We start from the raw sequence: 25,537 nt of genomic DNA on the forward strand, positions 1-25,537 counted from the left end.
CATTTTATTGAGAGAAATAAAATTTAAAAATATATAAGCAGGGACCTGGTCACTCAAAAGTTCTAACAAGCCAAGAGTTAATTCACATTGACCTAGGCCTTTCCCTTGCTACTTCCTTTACTCTCTCCTTTATAATATCCAAACTTTGTTCAACCTTACATCACTTGATTAAAAATTAAATCACATAAATTAAATTAGTTCTTGGGGAACCTGGCAACGCTAATTAAATCAGTAAGAATTTAAGTCTAGCCTCCTAAAATGATGAGAAGCAATTATCTAGGATAACAATTAAGATCTGGAGAAACCTCAGTTTGAATGCCAGATCTGGATAAGGGTTACAAACCCAAGTGTGAAACCTACATGTGCACTTTGTGTGCCTGACCTTGGGAAGGTTATTAAACCTCTTTACCCTTAGTTTCTTAGTCTATAAAATGGAGATAATGAATTTTGTGAGAATAAAATAAGGTAGCATATGAACAATTCTGAGTCTGACACTCAGGAAGTATTTAATTAACGCTAATACTAAAAAAAAAAAAAGAAAAAGAAAAAAGAAAAAGTTACCTTGCATTTTCCATTGCATTAGAGGATGAAACTAGCTTTTCCTCCAGTACTGTTACTTTCTTTCTTAGCTTAGCCTCTCTATCTTCTGCAGCCAAAACTTCACGGGTGTAAGAATCTTCTGATTCTAAAAGATGGTTACGCAATCTCTCTAGCTCCTGGTTTAAGCGTAATTCTTTGTCACGTAAATGTTGAACCTAGGTAGAGGATATTTCTTTTATTTTTCTTCCATAAAATGCTCCCCCTTTCCCCTCCTACAAGCCACTCTGTTATCAAGTCTTTCCCCATTATTGAAGTGTATTAATTGTATATTAATTTCTCATACTCCAAGATATATTTATGCTAAGAAAAAAGGCTCCTGAAATCATCTTAAATATTCATTTGGAAGGTTTACTTTGTAAGATCTCATTCCCTGTGGCTATAATAATTGTACAAAGTACTAGGCTTTTTGTGACAGGCCACTTTTTCAGTAAATCTCATTTTTTTCATACTTTGTGGGTAGGAAATTTTTCTTATATCCAAGATATGCCATCTTTTTCTTTTCTTGAGGTATAATTTAATTTCAGGTATAAAACATAATGATTAGATCATGGTTTTTGCTTGAAAACTGAAACAGAACGCACTTTGGGAGATCAAAATCCTACTAAAGCGCATCAGAGTAAGACTAAGAAAAAAATCACCTACGAGAAATTCATTTTAATTGATAATCTTTATAGTTTTCTTATTTAAGAGTTATTAGACTTAAGTGTTTGAATCACTATTTCTTTAAAGTGAAAGTATACCTCATTCTGTACAGCAGTGTTTTCCATTTGTTTCTGTTTCAGGGCCAACATGACTTGATCTCTCTCCTGCTGAAAGATAACTGTCTTCTCCTGCATTGACTTAACTGCATTTAAAAGTTGATTTAACTCCCCAGTCTTGCCCTTTTGGAAAGAAATAACTTTAGCTTTAAAGAAAGACACATTTAAAAAAAGACATTTCTTCATTAAATAATTTAAAAATTCAGTTAACTATGTCAAAGTCATCCAAAACAAGGAAAGTCTGAGAAACCATCACAGTCTAAAGGAGCCTAAAGAGACAATGACAACTAACTATAATGTATCCTGGATGGGACCACGGAACAAGAAAAGGACATCTGCTAAAAAATTAAGATAATTCAAAGAAACTATTAATGTATCTATAAAGGTTCATTAGTTGTTGCCAATGTACCATAGTAACATAGATGTTAAAAGGGAAACAGTGTGTGAGGTATATGGGAATGCTGTACTATCTTTCCAGCTTTTCTAATAATCTGAAAGTATTCTTAAAGGAAAAGTTTATTTAAAATGCTTTAAGAAGAACTCAAAAGACACAATCTCTTCAAACTTACCCTACACAACAAAGCATACACAAACCCCCAAATCACCCAAAAGTAAGAGAGAGAGAGAGAGAGAGAGAGAGAGAGAGAGAGAGAGGGAGAGAGGGAGAGAGGGAGAGAGGGAGAGAGGGAGAGGGAGGGGGAGGGGGGAGAGAGGGAGGGAGGGAGGGGGAGAGAGAGAGAGAGAGAGAATGAGAGAGAGAGAGAGAGTGTGTGTGTGTGTGTGTCTATTCATCAGGCATATGCAACTGTTGTTAGGGAAAGTAACAGTGTGGAGTTGCTGTCACAGGAGAAAAAGGAAAGTCATTTCACATGCACAGCCTATTTTAAAAGAACATTTTGGCAACAATTTAACGAAAGCAACTCTGGAATGTTATCTTTCTAAGACTGTTAGGAAAATTTATTCCTGAATGCCTTCCATGCAAGAACAATACATTAAAGCCGGCAGGAAAAAAAAGATAACCTTTCATTGCAGAAGTAGGGCCATGAATTTAAGATGACAGCTAGAATTCTAAAAAGCACAAAAAAGTGTCAGACTGTTTACAGCCAATTCTTTTCTGTGTTTGAGAAGTGCGTATCGTCTGAATCTATTTATAGATTGGTATCATTTTTACATTTTCATGTAAACTTTCCATTTCTTTAAGAATATATAACACGTCCCCCAGGACAAATCATTGAAACCAAAACATAAAACCATCTGTTCCTTTTATCTCAACACCCCCTCCTGGAAAAGAAGGCCAATATCATCCAAACAGTTTTTCAGTTAAACATTTTTTTCATATCAGAGAAATGCTTGACAAATAAAGAGCTGAAGATCTCCTGTTGAGAACACTCCTGTCTCCCTAAAGAAAAATGCTGTTATATTCAAAATAAAGGTATTCTTCAATTATATAGAATATTATAAGAAATCAATTAGTTTATGCCAATTACCCGCAAGTAATACAATACTTAAGTACAACTTAACTAACTTAGGAAAGCTTCCTGAAAGGTAGGTGAGCCTTAATTAAATCTGCACACTTTGGATCTATAAATGTCAATGAAATAGAATTAGACTGTACAAGATGCTAAAACTACAATAGGAAAAAACATATAAAAAGAATACTTTATTGTCCTCCTCTCCTCCATTATACTCTTACAAGCCCTAAGATGCTACACCCAATTTTGGCTAGTGAGCAATAGAAAGCTTCTACCCTCTACCAGTCTTTTTCATACTGAATATATATCAGTACCATAAGAAGCTAAGAAGCTATTCCTGAAAGGAGGAGCACAACTCAGTACATCAGTGTACCTATTTAATCAGATGACAAAGAAGGGGAAAATGAGGCAAGACTTTTCTTATCAAGCGAAAACTACATCAAGCATTCACAAACTTTAATCCGAGACTTTTAAAATAGAATTTAATTGGCAAAAGAAGTTAAATCATTTTGTAACTCGTGCCCCGCAGCACGTAAACACTCAAGAAGCAGTTGTTGGGGCTTCCCTGGTGGCGCAGTGGTTGAGAGTCCGCCTGCCGATGCAGGGGACACAGGTTCATGCCCTGGTCTGGGAAGATCCCACATGCCGCGGAGCGGCTGGGCCCGTGAGCCATGGCCGCTGAGCCTGTGCGTCCGGAGTCTGTGCTCCGCAGCGGGAGAGGCCACAACAGTGAGAGGCCCGCATACCACAAAAAAAAAAAAAGAAAAGAAAAGAAGCAGTTGTTTAATATTCCATTGTTCTGCCTCATTTCTTTGCTAAATTTCCACCACTAAAAGTATAGAAATAAGAGTAAAAAGGCACTACATCAAAAGAGCCCATAGCTTTGATCACAGCATGATGTACTGGGTCTTCAAAACATTCTTATCAAAATCAAATATCAACCGAATGTAAACATTTAAATATATCAAAACTACTGACACTTTTAACCAATACAACCTTCCTTTTTATGGGTGAATAAACAAACCAATAAAGTCAAAACACACCCAAAGTCACACAATGACACAACTGGGATTAGAATATTTATTGAGTCTACTTATGTGAAAAGTACTATTCATAGCTAACGCTTTTCAAATACCAGGCTGTGAATGATTCATAAAAATCAATTTAATGGGTCACCCAGCACTTCCTTCTTTTAAGAGAGCATCACATGTAGTAAGGGTAATTTCTGATTCCTGAAACTTTTGTTTCAGTTTTACACACACACACAAGTGCTTATTGTGTCACAATGTAAAATGTATTTCGTACTTCAGATCATTGTCAAAGATGTAGCATGTATTTCACAGAGCTCCCCTTTATATATAAGAACCTCTAAAACCAGCAGTTACTGAAATATGCCTAAAATGTGATTAAACTGCAGTAACCTCAGAGTTCTTATATCACATTTCTATTTTCTAAAGAAAAACATTAACTGCTTCTAAACTTTTTCTACTTAGACTGTAAAAAAATTAATCTAGAACTAAAAATATTTGGAAATATCTAGTAATTTGGGGGAGAAACTTGCAGATGCCTCTGAGGAAAATTTATTTTGAATGAATCACAGTACCTTGAAATAAATATTTCTAAATGAACAAATGCATCTTCCCCTTCAAAGAACATCAATAAAGTAGCACACTAAAAACTCTCCTCCACCCCAAACTTCCCTCCACAACACGCCATCCAGAACATACCTGCTCTTTTTCTTTCAGTAGATGCTCAAAAGCCAGAGCCTTCTCCGTCAATGAATGGCATTCAAACTCTTTTTCTCGAAGCATCATAGAAAACTTCGTATTAGTCTCCTGTAATGCTTGATATTCTGTTTCCTTTCCCCTGGATGTTTCTATTATTTTTTCATTTTCCCCCTTTAGTTTACAAATGTCCATTTCTAAGATTAATGTTCTCTCCTTCAGGTTTGTTACTGCCTGCCTCAAAAGTTCATTTTCATTCACCTTGTTAGTGAAATTTTCATTCAAAGCAAGTAACTGATCACTTTTGGCTTTGATTAAGAGGTCTTTTTCCTTAAGCGACTTTTGTAAGGTATCTTGTTTCTCCTTGAGCTGCTTAATTTCTGAATCAGTTTGTTCGTGTTCTTTTCTTTCTAGCTCTGAGGAAGCAGCAATCGAATCAGACAATCTGTGATTATTTTCCTGGAGAGTTCTAATTGTTGCATCTTTTTCCTGCAGTGATTTTCTTAGCTCTTCTATTTCTTGTTCAGAAGACTCACTCAATACATCAGACTTAATTGTTCTAAGAGACTCTGCTGACTGGGAAGTAAGCGACGATCCAGAAGAGAGCTGAGGTGAAATAATATCAAGTTTTCCTAAAAGAAGATCCTTGGTATTGCAAAGCTGCCCTATGCTGTGCTGAACTTGTGCTAATTCCTGCCCAAAATTTTTGAGTTTGGTTTCATTCTGCTCATAACTTTGGATCAGGCCAGTATAGTTCACTTGCAATTTAGAGTTGTTATCACTGTCAACCAGAACTTGTGCCTGAAGCTGATGAAGCTCCTCCTGGAGCTGGGCTGACTCGTGTTGCATATTTTGTACTGTAGTCATTACCTGCTGTTTCCACTCTTCCATTTTCTTTACTTGTTGTTTTAACTTATCGCGTTCCTGTAGAAGCTCCTCGAACTGATTACTATTAACACCTCCAACCTCATTTTCAGTGTTGGATGTTTGTAAAACTGTCAATAAGGTCTGACATTTCTGACTTAATGCATCTATTTCAATGTCTTTTTCTCGAATGATACGTGATAAATTCTGAATAGTTTCTCTAAACATATCTTGGCCACTACTTTCAAACCTCGTGGACAATTTTTTATTTTCATCTTGCAGCTTATTGAGAGCTGTTTCTTTTGCAGCAACTATATCCATCATCTTGTGATATTCTGTTTTTAGATGGCTATTCTCCCTAGTCTTCTCACTCAAAACAGCTAGTACCTGTTCTCGTTCCATAGCATAGGCCTGCAGCTGCTGTTGAAGGTAAACAACATCCTGGGGGTAGGAAGCTGTAGTAATTCGAGCATGAAGAGCTTGTATCTCCAAATCTTTCTGCTGGATAATCTGAGTTAGTTTACCAACCTCATCTCTGGAAAGCTGATCAATCTGTTTAGTTAGAGATATATTCTTTTCATTTAGAAGCTTAATCTCCAATTCTCGTTCTTTTATTCCTTTTACTAATCTTTCGGTTTCAGCTTTAGATAAATCATGCTTTTCACTTCCATTTTCTATATTAAGGCCCTGAACTTTTGTTTCTTGAAAAATAACAGAATTCTCTGTTTGAACGTCCTGTCTTTCTTCCTGCAACTGGGTTTTGATTTGTTCAATTGTTTTTTGCAAATTCTTAATTTCCTCATCTTTCTCTAAAAAGAGCTGGGTGTGTGTGGCGTTCATTTGCTCATGCTGGTATCTAAACTCATCCATTTCCTTCTTCTGCTCCTGTAAAGACTGAAGCAGCTGTATTTTACTCTGGTTTTGATCTTCAATTACCTTTTGATGATGTTTTATTTCCTCTTTAAGATTATCCTTTAATATATTCAGCTGATTCACCTCAGATTCTAGTTCTGTAATACTATCAAGGGTTTTAGGCTCAGCCACAGGTGCAGCTCGACTCTGCTGTTCCCTGAGTCGTTCCAACTCTTCTTTCAGATGATTGTTTTCTTCTTTCATGGATCCAAGACTTCTGTCTTTTTCCTCTATGGTTTGCCTTAAAATTTCATTTTTTCTTAAGGCCTGAGTATATTTATCTAATTCCTCCTGAAGCTCTGAACTTCTTTCTTTAAGTTTTTCAATAAAAATTTCGTTCTCATTTACAAGTTGGGTCAATTGCTTCTGCTCTTCTAAGCTAGATGACAAAATTTTCTTCGTTTCCTTATGATCAGTATCCATCTGCTTGATATTCTTTCTGAGTTCTGCTATTTCAAAGTCTTTCTCTTGACTGAGTTTAATTAAACGCTCATGGTCCAGCTGTAAAGCAGAGATCCTCAAATTACGTGCATTGGACAGTTCTTTCATGGTTTGCTCATACTTGTTTGCTTCTTCCAACAGCCTCTTTTCAGCCTGACACAATTCTCCTTCTAACTGTTCCTTCTCGATTTTTAGAGCCTCCACAATAGCGTTTTTTTCCTGAGAAATCTGATTGTTACCAGCAATAGACTCTTCCAACTGATGTCTTACATTTTCACATGCTAAATTCAACTTTTCATTTTCCATTTTGAGATCAAAAGCAACTTTCTTTAAATTTTCATTGAGCTGTTCTATTTCTGAAAGATTTTGCCTTAAGTTTCTCACTTCGGCTTCCCTTTCGTTAAGTAAGTCATCCTTAAAATTACTGTTAGAGTCTCGATTAAGAGACTGCGTTATTAACTCATCCCTGACTCTAGAGAGCTCCTCCTCCTTTTGTTTAATATGTTCCTGAAGTTCAAAGTTCTCCTTCTGGATGTTTAAACTTTTTGTGTGCAATTTATTTAGCTGATCTACTAAATCTGCTACTTTATCCTCAAGCTTCTGCTTGGTTAAATGTAAATCACTTAGTACCAGTTCACTCTGAATTAACTTTTCTTTCTGCACGTCTAACTCTTTAGTAATGTTCATTTTATCATTTTCAAGTTGATGAACTCTCTTTTTTTCATCATTTAGATCTTTTTTCAGTTTACTGATGACATTATCTCCCTCGTTTTCTTGTTTTGATAGCTGATCTTTGATCAAAATCATGTGCTGAAAGAAAAATTAATTTGCATGAACTTTAAAACATTCTCTCATTTTAGTACCTAAAGGAAACTTTATAAAATATCACACATAATACAAGAATAATCCTCAGACATTTCTAATCCTTCTAATTTTGTTGGGAACTTTTTAAAAATTCCCAACAAAATTATTTACTAATTATCTTACAGCAAATCTATTTAATTGTTTTAGAGATTAGAACTTAAAAGCAAATAAACACTGAAGCAGGGAGACAACAAGCTACAGCCCATGGGCCAAATAACACCTGCACCTGTTTTTGTAAGTAAATTCTTACTGGAACAGAGCCAGGCTCGATCGTTTACATATGACAACAGCAGAGCTGAGTAGCTGCAACTGCAACTACATGGCCTGCAAAGCCAAAGATATTTACTATCTAACACTTTACAAAAAAAGTTTGCCAACCTCTACAACTTGAGCATCAATTAACTAAAATATTGATTAAATCACCGAAATTAAATCACGCCAGTTTTGCTTATTAATCCAGTGTTCAGTCTACTGAGTAGAACATGCTGCTGCACTGTCTTTAATATATCATAAAACAGGGCTTCCCTGGTGGCGCAGTGGTTGAGAATCCGCCTCCCAATGCAGGGGACACAGGTTCGAGCCCTGGTCCGGGAAGATCCCACATGCCGCAGAGCAACTAAGCCTGTGCACCACAACTACTGAGCCCGCGCACCACAACTACTGAAGCCTGTGCACCTATACCCCGTGCTCCGCAACAAGAGAAGCCACCACAATGAGAAGCCTGCTCGCTGCAACTAGAGAAAGCCTGTGGGCAGCAATGAAGACACAACGCAGCCAAAAATAAAATAAATAAAATAAATTTAAATATATATATATATATATCATAAAATATAATTTAATATATTGTTACCTTTGTAGCCTCTTGGTTCTGTTTATCCAATTCTTCTAACTCAGCTATTAGTATTTCCTTTTCAGTAATGCTCTGATTGAGTTCTTGTTCCTTTGCCTCCAAATTACGTCTTAAATCACATAATTCTGAATCCAAATCCATGTCCCTTGCAGCTGTACTTTTAATTACTTCATATTCATTGTTCAATTTTGAAAGTGATATTTGCAGTTCTTCCTTAAATGAAAAAAGGGGAAAAAAACAACACATACTATCAATTGGAAGAAGAGACACCAAAAGTTTAAAAATATACATATATAAGCAAAACTTGGGAATGTATTTTTAGATGCTCTGTGTTGGAAACATTATTGAATAATACCTCAGCAATAACACATAAAATTGAACAAGCCACAGCCTTCATTCATGTACAATTTTATTTGCAGCTTCAAGTAAAACATTTCTATAGTCCTAGACAAGATGCAACAACTGTAAGTCTGTCCTCTAGCTCCAACTTCTTTACACAAAAACTTTCCCATTTGAGAGCCTTCCCACTCCCACTCCCACTGCTGCTTCCCTTCCATCTCCTCCTTCCCCCACACAACACACATAATTTTCAAAACATCCCGAGCCTTCCAGCTCCCTTCACTTCCATCCCTAACATCACCACCAACAGCCCCAGGCAAAAATGTAAGCTATCCATATCCATTTGCTCTGAAGTTTGTCCTCTCTAATTAGAAAATAAAAGGCTTCTTCTCCCTCATAAAAGTAATTTCCCTTATAACTGGCTTGCCAGAACATGAAACCTTTTCTTGACCCAAGAAAGAACTCTCCTTTCCTTCCTTTACCTTCTAACCTAAGCACAGACTAGGTTCCCCTCTCTCAGACCTAACATTCCTAAAGATACACCTGTATGTCATTTTTTAAAGCACATTCTATGTTCTGTTCTATTTGTATTTAATGCTTTTCCTCCAAAATCCCAGACATGGGACGACAGTTCTCTATGCTTCAACATTATTTCAACCTCTATCACTATGATGGTTGTGATAAACCCTCTATCACTGTAAAGACATCTTTCATTGACAGCGATTTTTTGGACTCGCAGGCTCAGCGGCCATGGCCCACAGGCCCAGCCGCTCTGCGGCATGTGGGATCTTCCCAGACCAGGGCACGAACCCGTGTCCCCCGCATCGGCAGGCGGACTCCCAACCAGTGCGCCACCAGGGAAGCCCGACAGAGATTTTTAAAAGCAAACTTCTATGGAATCTACTTTAAAGTAAATAAGAATCTCAAATTTTCATAAGTAGTCTAATATATACCTTACAAAAGAGACCAATGAAAACTATATTAGAACATCTGCCTTACAATTCTCATTCTCTTCCAATTCAAAAGTTTATTCTGAACCGCAAACGAAAGATGGAAACATCATTCTCTTATGCCTTTCTAGAGTTATCTGTTCAAGTAAGAGAACCACAGGGACTTCCCTGGTGACGCAGTGGTTAAGACTCCTCGCTCCCAATGCCAGGGGCCCAGGTTCGATCCCTGGTCAGGAAACTAGATCCCACATGCATGCCGCAACTAAGAGTTCACATGCCACAACTAAGGAGCCCGCCTGCCGCAACTAAGACCTGGCACAACCAAATAAATAAATAAATAAATATTTTTTAAAAATTAAAAAAAAAAAAGAGAACCACAAAAGGGACTTCCCTGGTGGTCCAGTGGTTACGACTGCGCTCCCTCTGCAGGCGGTGCAAGTTCCATCCCTGCTCAGGGAACTAAGATCCCACATGCCGTGGAGCGTGGCCCAAAATAAACAAATAAATAAATAAAATAAAATTCTAAGAAGAGAACCACAAAATTTTTTGTCATGTGGATCTTAAGAATACACATGACCAGGACTTCCCTGGTGGCGCAGTGGTTAAGAATCTGCCTGCCGATACAGGGGACACGGGTTCAATCCCTGATCCGGGAAGATCCCACATGCCATGGAGCAACTAAGCCTGTGCACCACAACTACTGAGCCTGTGCTCTTGAGCCCACAAGCCGCAACTACTGAGCGCAAGAGTCACAACTACTGAAGCCTGAGCACCTACAGCCCGTGCTCCGCAACAAGAGAAGCCACCACAACGAGAAGCCCGTGCACGGCAACCAAGAGTAGCCCCCGCTCGCCACAACTAGAGAAAGCCCGTGCACAGCAACAAAGACCCAATGCAGGCAAATAAATAAATAAATAAATAAAATAAAATATTAAAAAAAAAAAAAGAATGCACATGACCTTGCAGGTATTTTTGGCATTCTTAACCAGTGAGCAGACCCATAGCAGACACAATTCAAGCAAGAGTTGCAATGGATTACCTAACATCAAAAGAAAGGAGAAACAGCTAATCGGGAATAGCTACAGAATCCAAAATTATCATGAGGAGGTTACAGGCCCTATCAGAATACATGCAGAGATTTGCAAACTACAAAATACACTTAGACCAGTTAGAGAAAGGAATAACTGAATAAGCAGAATGCAGTCGAAGCAGAAAAGAACAGAGGAAACATATAATATAGTAATTTAAAAATGACTGGGAGACACTACTGGCATTTAGTGGGTAGAAAAAGTGGGGCAAGGAACCTACAATGCAGAGGACACAACTAAGAATTCTCCCACCTGAATGCCAATAGTGCCCCTTTGAGAAACACTGCCTCTATACTAATGTGCAAGGATACTGAAAATATAATATTAAGGTATGTATGAACAGTATATATAGTATGCTAATATTTGTATTTTTTAAAGATATTTATATATATAAAATCATATATGCATAGATATAGTCTGGAAAGATACACAAGAAACTGGTAAGCAAGAACACGTCTGAGGAAGAGACCAACCAACAGAAGTGTGAAGGATACTATATTTGTACTGTCTGAAGTTTTTCAGGATGCATTACTGAATATATACATCAGGAAATATGTGTTACTTTTTTAAAAATTAAGATTTTAAATTGAGTTGAGACACTGGCCTGTAATAATAATAAATAACACCAGCTTACAACTGTTCTATATTTAAGAAGCTGCCTTAACCAAGGACTTACCCCCTAAATGGTACAAACATAAAAATATCTTTCCCCATTTCCAACATTGCATTACAGAATCTTATTCCATCCTTGCTACTAGTATACATATTTCTACCACTGAGAATGTCCCTCTTTACCTCTCACCATTAAGAAATTCCTGTCCATTACACCAGACATATTCTGGGGCATATAAGTAGTGCATAGTTACTACAGTATGCCACTCCAGACTCCCGACCCACCTGTGTATGTTGCTGCTGATAGGACCTCATCTGAAACCAAAACAGAGCTATTACCTATCTTTTCTGCTCATATCTGTATGCCTACTGGCTTATCTTTAAACGTAAACTCTGCCCAGCCTCTCATACTCTGAACCTTGCCCAAGTACTTCAACCTGGCCTGACCAGCATCAATGAGATCAGCTTTATCCTCAGGACTCTCAAGAAATAAATATTCCATTTTGATATAAACTGGCCCTTAGCTATGACCTACAATTTTAATTCTGCCTCCATATTTACTGTACCCACCTTTTCTTGATTCAGTAATGAATTCTCTTTTTCTAAAACTTGGACATGCGTTTTAAGTTTCAGATTGTCTTCAGCAAGATTGTTATCCTATAAAAATGTTAAAACACTGTGTTTTCAAATAACAAGAAATTTAAAGTTCACAAAAAAGCAGGCAAGCTATACAATTGTGCATTTCTACTCTTCAGTGATATATAAAAATTATAAGCATAAAACACTGGACCATCTAAAAACAATCATTTTATAGACATTCTTAAAGAGGATTTCTTTATTATATTTGAAAAAAATATGTAAATATATTTACAAAATAACTTGTAATCATTTAAAAAATAAAAAAAGAAACTCCTTGAATTCTTTAAGGGAAATCAAAATGCATTCCTCACTTTGGTAGAGGATCTGCTTCCACTGTCTACACATACGTATCATTTGTCAAATTAACCTTCAAAGAAATATACTTGCATTTTTCAATTATGTACTTTTAAAATTATATCAATTTATGATGCAAAAAGATTCTGTTACTAATCAGCAAACATAAAATTACTAAGATGAAAGTTCCTTGGATAAGTTCACATGAATTGTAAAAAACACAAAATAAGTAATTATAAATAACCAAAATCCTTTTTCTTGGTAAACCGAAGACAAAAGCTTTCTCTCTTAAAAATTAGTTTACCTGGTTTAAATTACTCAGTCTCTTTATTTCATTTTCAGCATCTGTAAAAACAACAATGGATCTGACATTAAAATTCTTTAAAATAACTTAGTAATTATCTCCTATACTAAATTCACAAATGAAATCCAATTAAAATGTTATTTATAAGCATAATTAGCAAGCCCTAACAGTGAAATGTATTTTTGCTATTCTGTATTTCTATTTTGACTATACTGAAGAAGTCATAATATAAATGTCAGTCAGAAACTATGTTAAAATCCAATTCTATGGACTAGTATAAGAAAGAATTTATAACTGTATTCTGGATGAGTCATAAGTTCTTGCCTGGATAAAAACATTAACAACAACTGCATTTCAAAATGAGCTGATTAGTCTGTGTATCAGGAAATAGTATAAGGACTAAGATTAGAAAAAAGAAAAAACAATGTATATTATACCACAATATGTTATACCACATATTGGTATGTTACACCCCAATATGCTATATGTATGTTATACCACAATAATAAAATAATCTCTCAATTTTCTAAAGTGACTTAGACATGACTACTAATAAAAAGACCATTCAATCTGGTATTAGAGATAGATCCACAAATAGAAGTAGTTCTAGAAGAAGAACACAAAGACAAAATACCATGAGTTCAGCTGAAGTAATTCATTCAATGTTCACTCAAGAAATATTGTGAGTTGCTAAACAAGATGGAAAAATTTAGTCCACGCTTGCTCTCAAGAAGCTTACAATTTAGAGGGGAAGATAAAAAAGGAAACACATGAGAACAGTACAGTGTGATATAGGGAGCACAGGTGCTACCAGAGCAAAAGGGCCAAACAACTCATCCAAACTAGGAGGGCCGGGGGAGTGGGGTGAATGGGGTCAGGGAAGCAGCAGTGCTAGGTACCTCCCGGTGGATGCAACACCTCTATTGAAGCTTAATATACTAAGAGTTAGTGGGGGGAAAAAACAGAGACACTCCACACAGAAAAAGCAACAAATGCAAAGGCAACAGAGCTTAGAGACAACATTGCTGGCTTTAAGGAGCTATAGAGAAAGTTCAACACGGCTAAAGCTTAGAATGTTAGGAAAATGGGAAGAGTTGAAACTGCAGAGGTAGACAGAGACCAGATCATGAAAGACACCGTATGTCCAACTAAGATGTTTAGACTGTATCCTGAAATCCACAGGGAGCCACAAAGTACTAAAATCAGGGAAGTGACCTGCTTTACATTTCTGAAAAATCATTCTGGCTGCAGAAAGAAAACATATTGATTGAAGAAGGAATCATGGACACCAGAGAATAATAGGTAACACTTTTATAATGCTTATTATGGGCTAGACACTGTTCTAGAGAGAACTTTGCAGCTAGTAACTCATAAAATCCTACTACTACAACCACGAATGAGATAGTATTATTATCCCAACCATAGAGATGAAAAACCCAAAGTATAGGGATGTTAATTAACTGTCCAAGGTCAGTTAGTTAGTGCTGGAGCTGGATTCCAACCTAGTCATGTTCTTAACCACTATGCTATTCTGCTCTACTAAGAGACTGCTATAGTTAAACAGGCAAAAAGAAATTATAATTGGCTGAAGTTATTCAGTGGCAGTGGAAATGGAGAAAAGGGGAAGGACTAGGGCAGCAGGTTTGTTTTTAAAGCAAATAAACTCATATGGATCACCCAATATATTAAGAAAATAAATTTATTTTGAGAAGAACAGAGCTACTCTGAAGTCAAATGACAAAGTCATCCAGAACCCCACCACACAGCCTTCCCTTTGTCTTCATGGCAGTCCCAAGACTGAGGCACCTATGAGAAACCCTAGAGCTCCTCTGGGACACAATCCTGAAATAGCACTGAGCCAGAGAGAAGTCAAGGAAATAGAACCTATAGGACTTGCAAGGTGATAACTTCAAGTTTTCTGTTTTGGGAGAGTGGTAAATGCTACCAATCACCGAGGTAGGGAAAGGAAGAGGGGAGGAAGAGGGTCACTCTACTTTGAGCCTAACTCTAAATTTACTCCAGGTCAGGAGCTCACGATAAACAACTAAGTAAGGAACACAGAAGGGGCAGGCAGGGGGTGTCACAAGCACATAAGGGCTAGAAACCTCTAGAGCAGGAATGAGTTCATAAAGTGAAAGTTCATATTGTGAGAAGAGGACAGAGTGAAAAATAAAATGCATCTTTTCAGTGGAAGAGCTCCCATTATGTTTTCCTGGCATAAATAAATACTGGTGTTAGGCCTATTTCATTCAATATTTTTTTTTTTGTAAGCTACAGCACTGGTACGGTAACTAAATATCATCTTGAGCATAGTAAGTGGTGGAAGACCTACGGCTCTTATTATTCTTAGGTCTGCTTAGGTACAGATCATTTTGAAAGGTAATATAGACTTTTGAAGAAGATAGACTGCATTCTCTAACTGGAGGGTCTGGGCCCTAACCAGTTACAGGAAGTACTTGGTAACCTCCTCCCAACAAATGTTTACATAAGCATTTCTCAGAAATCTACAGAGCCTCCTAAGTCAATGAGTTCCATGTAAATACTTAAAGGATGAAGAAGGGAGGCTGAAAGAAACCTAGCCGATTCTTAACCCTTTTAGTAGAAATATCCTATTTGTGATCTATTAATTATGGCACTGAATCCAAAGCAAGCAATTCTATTCAAATTCCACATAGTCATTTCCATAGTGTTCAATTATTCAAGTGTTTGTCTCTGAAAACAACTAGTATGAAATGAAACACCAATCAGAAATAAGTTCCAAACATTTTATACCAGACAGTGCTTGTTGCAATCTGAACACTTCTTCTTCTACTGAAGAACTGTGTGGAAGAATTATTTCCTTTTCTGTCACAGTATCACTTTGCTTCGCAGCATAAGGCTGCAATTTACTACATTCCAGTTTCAAGCTTTCACATTCTTCAAGTAATTGTCTGTTTTCCACACTTAGTCGTTCTTGTTCCTTCTTCAAAACACCTCTGTCATTTTCTGCAGAAGATAATTTTTTATTTATGCCTTTTATTTTATTCTCAAGTTCTTCAATTTTTTTTGTAGACTCTACTTTTTCAGCTTGTAGAACTTGAATAGTTTTTTGCATCTCATGGATTTTAGAGTGATCAGTTACTGCAATTCCTGAGCCACCTAGAACATAAACATAAAATCAGGGACACATCAAATGTCAAGTACCAAGAGACAAATAGCCTGCTGTATACAACTGAAGATTTAACAGACTTCAGAACTTGGAAGGCTTAAAAAGAAAAGCTAAAGTAACAGTGAGATAAAACTACTCATTAGAATGTCCAAAATCCAGACACTAACACCACCAAATGCTGGTAAGGAAGTGGAGCAACAGGAACTTTCATTCACTGCTGGTGGGAATGCAAAATGATACAGCCAGTTTGGAAGAGTTTAATGATTTCTTTCAAAATTAACAAATATGATACTCTTATCATATGATCCAGCAATCATACTGCTTAGTATTTACCCAAAGGAGCAGGAAGCAAATCCACACAAAAACCTGAACAAGAATGTTTATAGCAGCTTTATTCATAATTGCCAAAACTTGGAAACAACTGAGATGTCCTTCAGTAGGTGAATGGATAAAAAAACTGTGGCACGTCCAAACAATGGAATATTATTCAGCGCTTAAAAAGAAATGAGCTATCAAGCCATGAAAAAACATGGAGGAAGTGTACACCTGAAACTTATATAATATTGTACATCAACTACACCTCAATAGGGACTTCCCTGGTGGTCCAGTGGGTAAGACTCCGTGCTCCTAATGCAGGGAGCCCAGGTTCGATCCCTGGTTGGGGAACTAGATCCCACATGCATGCTGCAACTAAGAAGCCCACATGCCGCAACTAAGGAGTCCACATGCTGCAACAAAGATCCCGTGTGTGCAACTAAGCTAAAATAAATAAATATTTAAAAAAAAAAACTACACCTCAATAAAAAATAAATTAAAAAAAAAACATGGAGGAAACTTGAATGCATATTACTAAGTGAAAGAAGTCCATCTGAAAAGGCTACATACTACATGGTTCCAAGTATATGACAATTTTGGAAAAGGCAAAACAATGAAGATAATAAAAAGATCAGTGGTTTTAAGGGTGGGATGGGGGGAATGAATAGGCAGAGCACAGAGGGTTTTTTCGGGCAGTGAAAATACTCTGTATGATATTATGATGATATACATTTGTCCAAATCCATAGAATGTACAACACTAAACGTAAACTCTGAGATAAATATGGACTTTGGGTGACTATGATGTGCCTTGGTAAAAAAATGTACTATTCTGATGACTGATGTAGATAGTGGGGGAGGCTATGCATGTGGGGGAATGGGGTATAAGGGAGATCTCTGTACCTCCTCAATTTTGTTATAAATTTAAAACTGCTCTAAAAAAATAAAGTCTTTTTTTAAAAAAAGTTAAATTACCGTAATACACAAAACATTTTTAAATAAATAGTTAAGGAAAGATATTACTTGAATCAAATACTAAGAAGCCTTTGTATCTGAGTTTGAAATAAAGTAAAAACACACCAAACAATGCAAAGAGATCTCTGTATTATAACTATTTACCACAAAGGTAAAAGGACTTTTCCATTTTTGCAGAACCTTGACAATAGTGGTGCCGCTGTAAATTTCTGGCAGATGAGCAGAACCAGTCATTTACTCACTCCTTAGAACTTTGACCAAGTTTACATCAGCTAAGTCTATCATTTAATTATGTCATTTAATACACTAAACTAACAAAATTAATAACCTTCTTGTAACAGATTTTCCAGTTCTTCAATCCGTTCTTCATAGTCACTTAATTCTTCTCGATGCCGACGAGTTATTTCTGTCAATTTCTGTTGATGTGCATTCTGCAATACTGACATTTCATGTTGATGGTTGTCAATTTCCTGACTTCGGTTCTGTTTAAGTTCCTTAAAAAATAAAAACGAAGTTAACCATATTTAAAATAAATGAATTTAACTAAACTATTTCATTGTTGTCCAAAAGTCCATATTATTAAAAATAATTCTCTGAACATGCTCAGGCTGAAAAAATTTAAGTACAGGCCCCAAATCTGGACAATTCTAAAAGACCCCACCCTTTCCTTTCTTGGGCCTTAAAAGCAATTTTTCTACTTTTAATGAGGGAACACCAGCAATAAACAACTGAAACAAAATGCAAGCAAAAATATCTTTTTCTCTTTAGTATCTGTGACCATGAACTTCTGCTAATGACATATTCCACCAATATCAGTGTCCACCTTCTGGCCAATCTGTTCCTGTTGTCCTATTATACCTATCTTTTTGCTCAGTCTTTCCTTCTCTCAGTTTTGATAGGACCCCTAAACTGTCAACCAAGGTGTCTCGCTACCCAAGTTGAGACCACTATCTCTCTCCTAGGAACCTGGATATTCAGCTGTGTCTTTCAAAGAGGGAAACTGGTTAGACCAGAAGCATTATAATAGCTGCACCCTGGAGAGCCTATCCACTGTGTCCCGCTACCTAGATCTCTGATGCTGGTCTAATTTCTACCCTTCCTGAGGCCAAAATGCTCAATTTTTCCTTCAATCCTGTGGACAGAGTACCTGGCTCCTTCTAAGAAACCCTCTTATGCTTTACTTAGCCAGAGACCGTTTTTGTTGCTTGTAGCCAAGAATCCTAATCAATAAATTAGCTTCTATTTCCTGAGAAGAGAAATAAAGTTATTCTTTAGTCCTACACACTTACTTATGTGCCAGTACTTGACAAGGAAGTTTACATTTAAACCTCAAAAACAATCCTACAAGAGAGGTATTATGATATCTACTTCACTGATGATAAACGGAAGCTTGTAAAGGTTAAGTAACTCGCCCAAAGCAGCACAGCTGGTAACTAGTACAGCCAGGATTCAAAGCCAGGTCTGAATGAGGAACCCATCCACACTGGTATTGTAATAAAAATAAAACCAAAAACCAAAAAATTCTAACATAACAATAATTTACATACTAAAAACAATTCACTGCCGTGCTAAGTATATGTAACTGAGACTTCTCTGGAAGGAAATAACTGTCACAAACTAGCAAAATTCCACCATGAAGGGAAAATAATTGTTTACAATAAATAATATTAACATTGTATTTTGTCAGTATCTTGATATTTCAGTGACCCTAGAATTGTTTTAATAAAGACTGTTTTACGAGATACAATAGAAGATAGAAACTTATGAAATATAAACTACCTAATAAATATTCAAAACCAAATGATTTTGGAAAGAGAGATATTATTATATACTTAAGGTGCCATAAAAAATGGAGAAGATATAAAAACAGCAAAAAAAGTGAATATCATAATCTATAAAATACTTTTATAACTGAGCCTTTTATTAATTTAGGCTTATACTTTTTAAAAATTTATTTATTTTATTTATTTTTGGCTGTGTTGGGTCTTTGTTGCTGCACGTGGGCTTTCTCTAGTTGCAGCGAGCGGGGGCTACTCTTTGTTGAGGTGCACAGGCTTCTCATTGCGGTGGCTTCTCTTGTTGCGGAGCATGGGCTCTAGGCGCATGGGCTTCAGTGGTTGTGGCTCAAGGGCTCTAGAGTCCAGGCTCAGCAGTTGTGGCACACGGGCTTAGTTGCTCTGTGGCATGTGGGATCTTCCCGGACCAGGGCCCGAACCTGTGTCCCCTGCGCTGGCAGGCGGATTCCTAACCACTGCACCACCAGGGAAGCCCCTAGGCTTATACTTTTAATAAGCAAATTTTAGATGTATAACAGCCACTGTTCCAACAATCCACCTTACCTTAATGATATTTTGTAGTTTGCAGATTTCACTTTGATCAGAGCTATCTGATCCTTGTGCTTTAGAAGTCTAGATCAGAAAAACACAATTAGAAAATAGTTGTACTGATTTTCTTATAAAAGAGAAAGTCAGTGAGCTATTTGTAATGAGGTGGATAGACCTAGAATCTGTCATACAGAGTGAAGTAAGTCAGAAAGAGAAAGACAAATACCATATGCTAACCCATATATATGGAATTTAAGAAAATAAAAATGTCATGAAGAACCTAGGGGTAAGACAGGAATAAAGACACAGACCTACTAGAGAATGGACTTGAGGATATGGGGAGGGGGAAGGGTAAGCTGTGACAAAGCGAGAGAGTGGCATGGGCATATATACACTACCAAACGTAAAACAGATAGCTGGTGGGAAGCAGCCACATAGCACAGGGCATAGCACAGGGAGATCAGCTCGGTGCTTTGTGACCACCTAGAGGAGTGGGATAGGGAGGGTGGGAGGGAGGGAGACGCAAGAGGGAAGAGATATGGGAACATATGTAAAGTATAACTGATTCACTTTGTTACAAAGCAGAAACTAACACACCATTGTAAAGCAATTATACTCCAATAAAGATGTAAAAAAAAAAAAAGAGAAAGTCAGAAACTAACTTTATTAGAAGATACGTTTTTTTAAAAAGGGGCATTTGCACAGGGAATACAGCCAATATTTTATAATAACTTTAAACAAAGTGTAATCTATAAAAATACTGAATCACTGTGTTGTACACCTGAAACTATTATAAATCAACTATACTTCAGTTAACAAAAATTTAAAAAACAAGTAAGAAAAAATGGGGGGCATTTATTTCCCAAATTCTTATTAAAGAATGCCAAGCACCCTTTAAAGAACCTAGTCCAATAGTGACTAATACACAATAAATACAAGATACCATTCAAGAGTTTGTTAACTAATTAGGGAAGACAATACTTTTACAAAATAAGAAGGAAAACACCACAGAATATTTTTCTTGGCTCAACAAGAAAGGAGATTTTTTTTTTTTTTTTTTGCGGTACGTGGGCCTCTCACTGTTGTGGCCTTTCCCGTTGCGGAGCACAGGCTCCGGACGCGCAGGCTCAGCGGCCATGGCTCACGGGCCCAGCCGCTCTGCGGCATGTGGGATCTTCCCAGACCGGGGCACGAACCCGCGGCCCCTGCATCAGCAGGTGGACTCTCAACCACTGCGCCACCAGGGAAGCCCAGGAGGTCATTTTAATTGGGAGGATTTCTCCTTTACACAACAAGATTACACTCACAAAAAGATAGAAAATAATCTCTTTACTTATGTACTTTATTTTTCTCCACACTGATGGAATAAAGTCTATATGAACAATGTTCCAGTTTATTTCAGGTCTCGTGTGTATCGGCAACCTCAGTAATAAATAAAATCTGATAAAGAAGACAAAAAAGGGATCCTTGGAAGAAAGTTTACAGCCCAAAATAGGAAGGACTTAATTTCTATTCTAATGTGTGAGAAACAACACATAATAGTTTATGTGTTTTATAATCCCAATTATCAGATTTTTCATTTTACATATAATTAATGCAAAGAAGAACCTCAGACAACATCTAAGCAAGTAGTTTCAAATCTGGTGTCTTGGTTCCACCAGAGAAGTCTCAGGGACTCCAGGGGAAGAGGTGCTGGTTCAACCACAGCAACTCCATTTTTGTCTCCTTTAAGTGCCGGACTTGTAGCTTTTAATTTTATTTTAAAGCATGGTTCTCTTGCTTTAAATTTTTTGGAAATTTCTTCCAAATATTGTACAGAAGGGGAAACTGAGGCTGAGAGAGAAAGATGACCTGACTAAAACCATTTAAAAAGTCACTGGCTGAATCAGAATACAGGTTTCTGACTTCCTAGTCCAGGGTTCTTTCTGATACCAAGACTTCTACACAAAGCATCGTTACTTTTACTCACTCACAGTTTTCAAAAATTCATGAAAATTCTACCTACTTGAGCAATATGCCTCCAGTGGCCAACTTCAGACTCAAGTCTTGAAACTTCATTTGACAATCTGTTTATTTCTCGTTGTGATGAAATGATGTCACCAAAATCCATGTCATCATCGTGGAACGCTGAAGCATGATGACTTAAACCGTAACTGAATGAAGGAGATGCAGCGGTTGCTGGTACACCACCAGCTCCTGAAATCACTGACTGAGCAGCTGACTGTAGCTTCAGCAACTGATCCTGCAGCGCGATCTGTCTTGCTTTAAGATGGCTGATTTCTACCTATATTTATAATCCATATTTTAGAGAAGGTACTTCAAAATAACCATATTGACCCTTTTATACATTCATAATGTTAAAAGTTATAATAGTTTAAGATTACCCAACGACAGTACTCCATCAACTGAATCCAAGTTGTCTATAACACCCCAACATAACATTTTTATTTCAAAACCATGATTACCATAGAGCATAATGTTCCGATTAATATGAGCAACAGAATTCCACTCATACATTAACTAAAGCAATAAAATGCTCAGTTAAACATCAGTTTACCACCTTCTACATACCAGGTAGTATAGTATATACGCAATTTCTTAGGGTTCTGTTTGTGATTATCAAGCCTCAAGAGATGAGAAAATAAAAGCTGCAACAGTCTATGCACTGTAAGCTTCCTTAGAACACCTGTTGGAAGAGTCTTTGGTAACTGATTATGTATGGCTGGATTTAGGCTTAAAATGCACCATGAATCAGGTAACTCTGTACTGGTCTACACAACACAGCTAGAAGGAAGCTTTGATTTATTAATCCGATCTTCACAGTAAGCCTATGATTAATAGCCCATTAGCCTTAGAAGGAAATCATGCACTGAAAGAGGCCTTGGCTTTAGCCTTGGCAAAGAAAGGCCCGTGAAAATCTGACTCTATTCAGGGAGACAACAGTATAAAAACCGTGAAACCCCGAGTAGAGTTTTGACTGAAGGCTTGCAATACCAAGTCAATGTCCAAAAGAAGTTATAAAAATAGGACTTACCATAATGCCACATCCATTCCAAGTAAAAGATTACTCAAAACATAAAAGCAAGCTAGAGAAAACTGAAATAAGCTTTCTGTAAAATACTCAAGCTAGTCCAAAAGACAACCTGCCACAATGGAGGAAAATTTGATACTGAGGAGACAGTCAGCAAGTAACAGTATTTCTAATGTCAAGCAATTAGACAAACAAAAACCAAATACAATTATGTTAAATGTCATAGTAAACAGACATTTTTTCGTATCAGAGCCCCTTCTCTAATGGAGATTTACAATAATGTACAAATTTTATTTTCCCATAAATGACATGAGGCAAATTGCATCTCTGGGCAGTATGAACATCACAACGAGAGCAACAAATAGATTCAGAAAATAGCAGATCTAAAGTATATATTATCTTTCATTCTAGTAAAAAGTACTGAAATCAACAATTCTTTTCAAATGTAGCTATAATGCAAAGAAAGTTCTCATTATACAACAGACATTTATATCAAGTTGTAGAGTTAAAAAGTACAAACTCTACTACTAACAAAGACGTATTCCTAAACTTGAATTCTTAACTTGCCCTCTAATATCCATAGTGAAGTAGAAAATAAAATGCCAGATTATTCCACAGCAGTTTTTTCAACTAGGATGTAAGCATCAGAATCAGCTATGGGGTTTTCAAAAAATACCAATACCAGAGCCCCTTCCCAGTACGCTAAATCAGAATCTCCTAGAGGACCTAACAATGTGTATTTTTTATGATTCAGCTGTAAACCCCTGGGTGATTCAGCTACTGCTCTATTGGAGTATCTGTAAATCAGTGCTGCTCAAAGTGTGGTCTGTGGACCAATGCCATGAATGTTTGCTACCAGTCCATGACAAGATAAGTAAAGAAACTGAAAGAGTAAGGCTTAAAGACTTTTAAAGCAAGTTGACAGGGGCTTCCCAGGTGACGCAGTGGTTAAGAATCCACCTGCCAAGGCAGGAGACACGGGCTCGAGCCCTGTGAGCCACAACTACTGAAGCCTGTGCACCTAGAACCCGTACTCCCAACAAAAGAAGCCACCGCAATGAGAAGCTCACGCACCTCAACAAAGAGTAGCCCCCGCTCGCCGCAACCAGAGAAAAGGCTGCGCGCAGCAACGAAGACCCAACGCAGCCAAAAATAAACAAATAAATAAAGTTTAAAAAAATAAAGCAAGTTGACAGAGTAATTTTACATCTTTTGAATCTTTACCAAAAAAAAAGTGGGCTTTTAACTTTAATTTGAACTTGTAACTGTGCTTTTTTACATTCATTTTATTTTTGTAGTTATTCATTTTTATTGTATTTTATGAAATCAATTCCAAACAGATTGGAAATTTAAGTTCTTCTTTAAATGTTTATATTTATCTTCAATGTGGTTTATTTTTCATCTTAGTATGTCACTAAAAGAACTTGAAATCAATGCATCTAAATTTTAAAAACCCAAATATAAAGTGATGGTAGAAATGAACATTTAATCAACAAACTGAAGAACACCCCAGTGATCTGGATAATTAAACAAGAAATTCTGTGGCTCAATTCCACAGAATCATTTACTGAATTCCACTTACATACTAAACACTAAAGAGAATTCAACGACAGAATGAAACATTAGGGACATAGTCTATTATTTTAAGGATTTGTAGTAACACTGGTTAAATTATATAATATTATCAAAACTGCAAAGGAAAGATAAGCTACCTCCAAAATAACCATTTCTATCAAACTAAAGGGGGAAAAATTATAGAACAGTATAAGTCAACTATAAAATACCTAATATTCTGTTTTTCCATGGAAAATCAAGTAAACACTAGTAAGCATATGTTAACACTTGTAGTTAAAATCATTTTTTTAAAAAGAAATGTTATTAACAATCACAATGATTTAAAACAAATTTAGGTAAATAGATGAGAAATAAGTTTCATAAAATCAGAAATTATAAGCAACAAATGCCTGAAGATATTGTACACAAAGACTTTTCTTCTTTTGGAAAGTAGAAATTAAACTCCACAAAGGTTAGTTTATGTAATATAAACGTAAAAGCTTTCAGAGTTCTTGTTAAATTAGTGATATCATACTGAGTTGGAAATTACTAATTTCAACACCCTTTTGATATTTTCATGGATCTAAACAGAGCTTGATTTATATTATAACTCTTAGAAACCATCCTAAATACATTACAGTGAAGTAAACATGAAGTAACTGTAATAACCTTTACCTCTTTCTGTTGCAGTTGATTTCGATAACTCATAGACTGCTGCTTTATTTGAAGCTCTGATGCTTCATGCTTCTCTTCCAGATCAGTACAAAGTTTTTTGAGTCTCTCATTCTAGAAGCAACGAAAAAAGTGTTTTCAACAAAAAGACTAAAAGTAAAACATGCTAGTAACAGTTATGTGCAGGGCATTATGAAAAACATGTTGCTTCATGCACAAAAAAGATGTACTATAGTAGGTCTCAGAATTCTGACCTTTAAACCACAATTTCAATTAAAGTTACAAGTGCAATAAGCATGTTTATAGAGATTATGCATAATTCTGAACCAAAGTTTTTTAAAAATCTTGATCAGTTTGATTTTCTGCTAAGGAAAACTCACTGATCAGTGTTTCCCCCATCTTTGTACACCCAGTGTCTAGCATACAGTAGGCAATAAGTGTCTGGTAAATGAATGACCTAGAGTACATGCTTAAACTTCTGTTTTCTCCCTGAACAGTAGAAATTTTTTAAAGAAACCTTTTTTAAAAAAGACTTATGGCTGACGTATAGGTAGGAGGACAAAAACTGACATTACTTGTCTGACTGAACCCTAGGCTCCTGAGTGAGGCACCTCTGAAAAATCCATTTTAAAAACCACTAATAGAACTCAGTTTGGAAAACTACAGTTAGAAGTACAAAAAATACTCTAAATATAATTCAATGAATCTGGACATCACAGTCTTTTGTTTTAAGATGCTGGAAAAAATTACTTAAATTTCATGTACCTAAGTCTTAAATTATTAACCTAATATCATCCTTTGACATTTG

General features: G+C 36.5%; 1 protein-coding gene across 4 annotated transcripts in view; it reads right to left on the minus strand.

Moving 5' to 3' along the window:
- The window catches only part of TRIP11 (thyroid hormone receptor interactor 11), a 65,846-nt gene that overhangs the window by 31,421 nt on the left and 8,888 nt on the right, over nucleotides 1-25,537 (minus strand). For 3 of the 4 annotated variants that reach the window (XM_030883548.2, XM_030883547.2, XM_060295200.1), the window contains exons 3-13: nucleotides 24,733-24,843; nucleotides 21,478-21,756; nucleotides 19,488-19,556; nucleotides 17,477-17,642; nucleotides 15,484-15,849; nucleotides 12,712-12,752; nucleotides 12,045-12,131; nucleotides 8,486-8,698; nucleotides 4,558-7,581; nucleotides 1,341-1,481; nucleotides 562-755 (exon numbers count right to left, since the gene is read on the minus strand). In XM_030883548.2, the coding sequence (XP_030739408.2) occupies nucleotides 562-755; nucleotides 1,341-1,481; nucleotides 4,558-7,581; nucleotides 8,486-8,698; nucleotides 12,045-12,131; nucleotides 12,712-12,752; nucleotides 15,484-15,849; nucleotides 17,477-17,642; nucleotides 19,488-19,556; nucleotides 21,478-21,756; nucleotides 24,733-24,843 (4,691 nt within the window). The remainder of the gene's footprint in view (nucleotides 1-561; nucleotides 756-1,340; nucleotides 1,482-4,557; nucleotides 7,582-8,485; nucleotides 8,699-12,044; nucleotides 12,132-12,711; nucleotides 12,753-15,483; nucleotides 15,850-17,476; nucleotides 17,643-19,487; nucleotides 19,557-21,477; nucleotides 21,757-24,732; nucleotides 24,844-25,537) is intronic. The other variant, XM_060295201.1, reaches the window with a different exon arrangement.

The sequence above is a fragment of the Globicephala melas genome, chromosome 2 (assembly GCF_963455315.2).
Source record: "Globicephala melas chromosome 2, mGloMel1.2, whole genome shotgun sequence".
In the NCBI taxonomy this organism is placed as follows: domain Eukaryota; kingdom Metazoa; phylum Chordata; class Mammalia; order Artiodactyla; family Delphinidae; genus Globicephala; species Globicephala melas.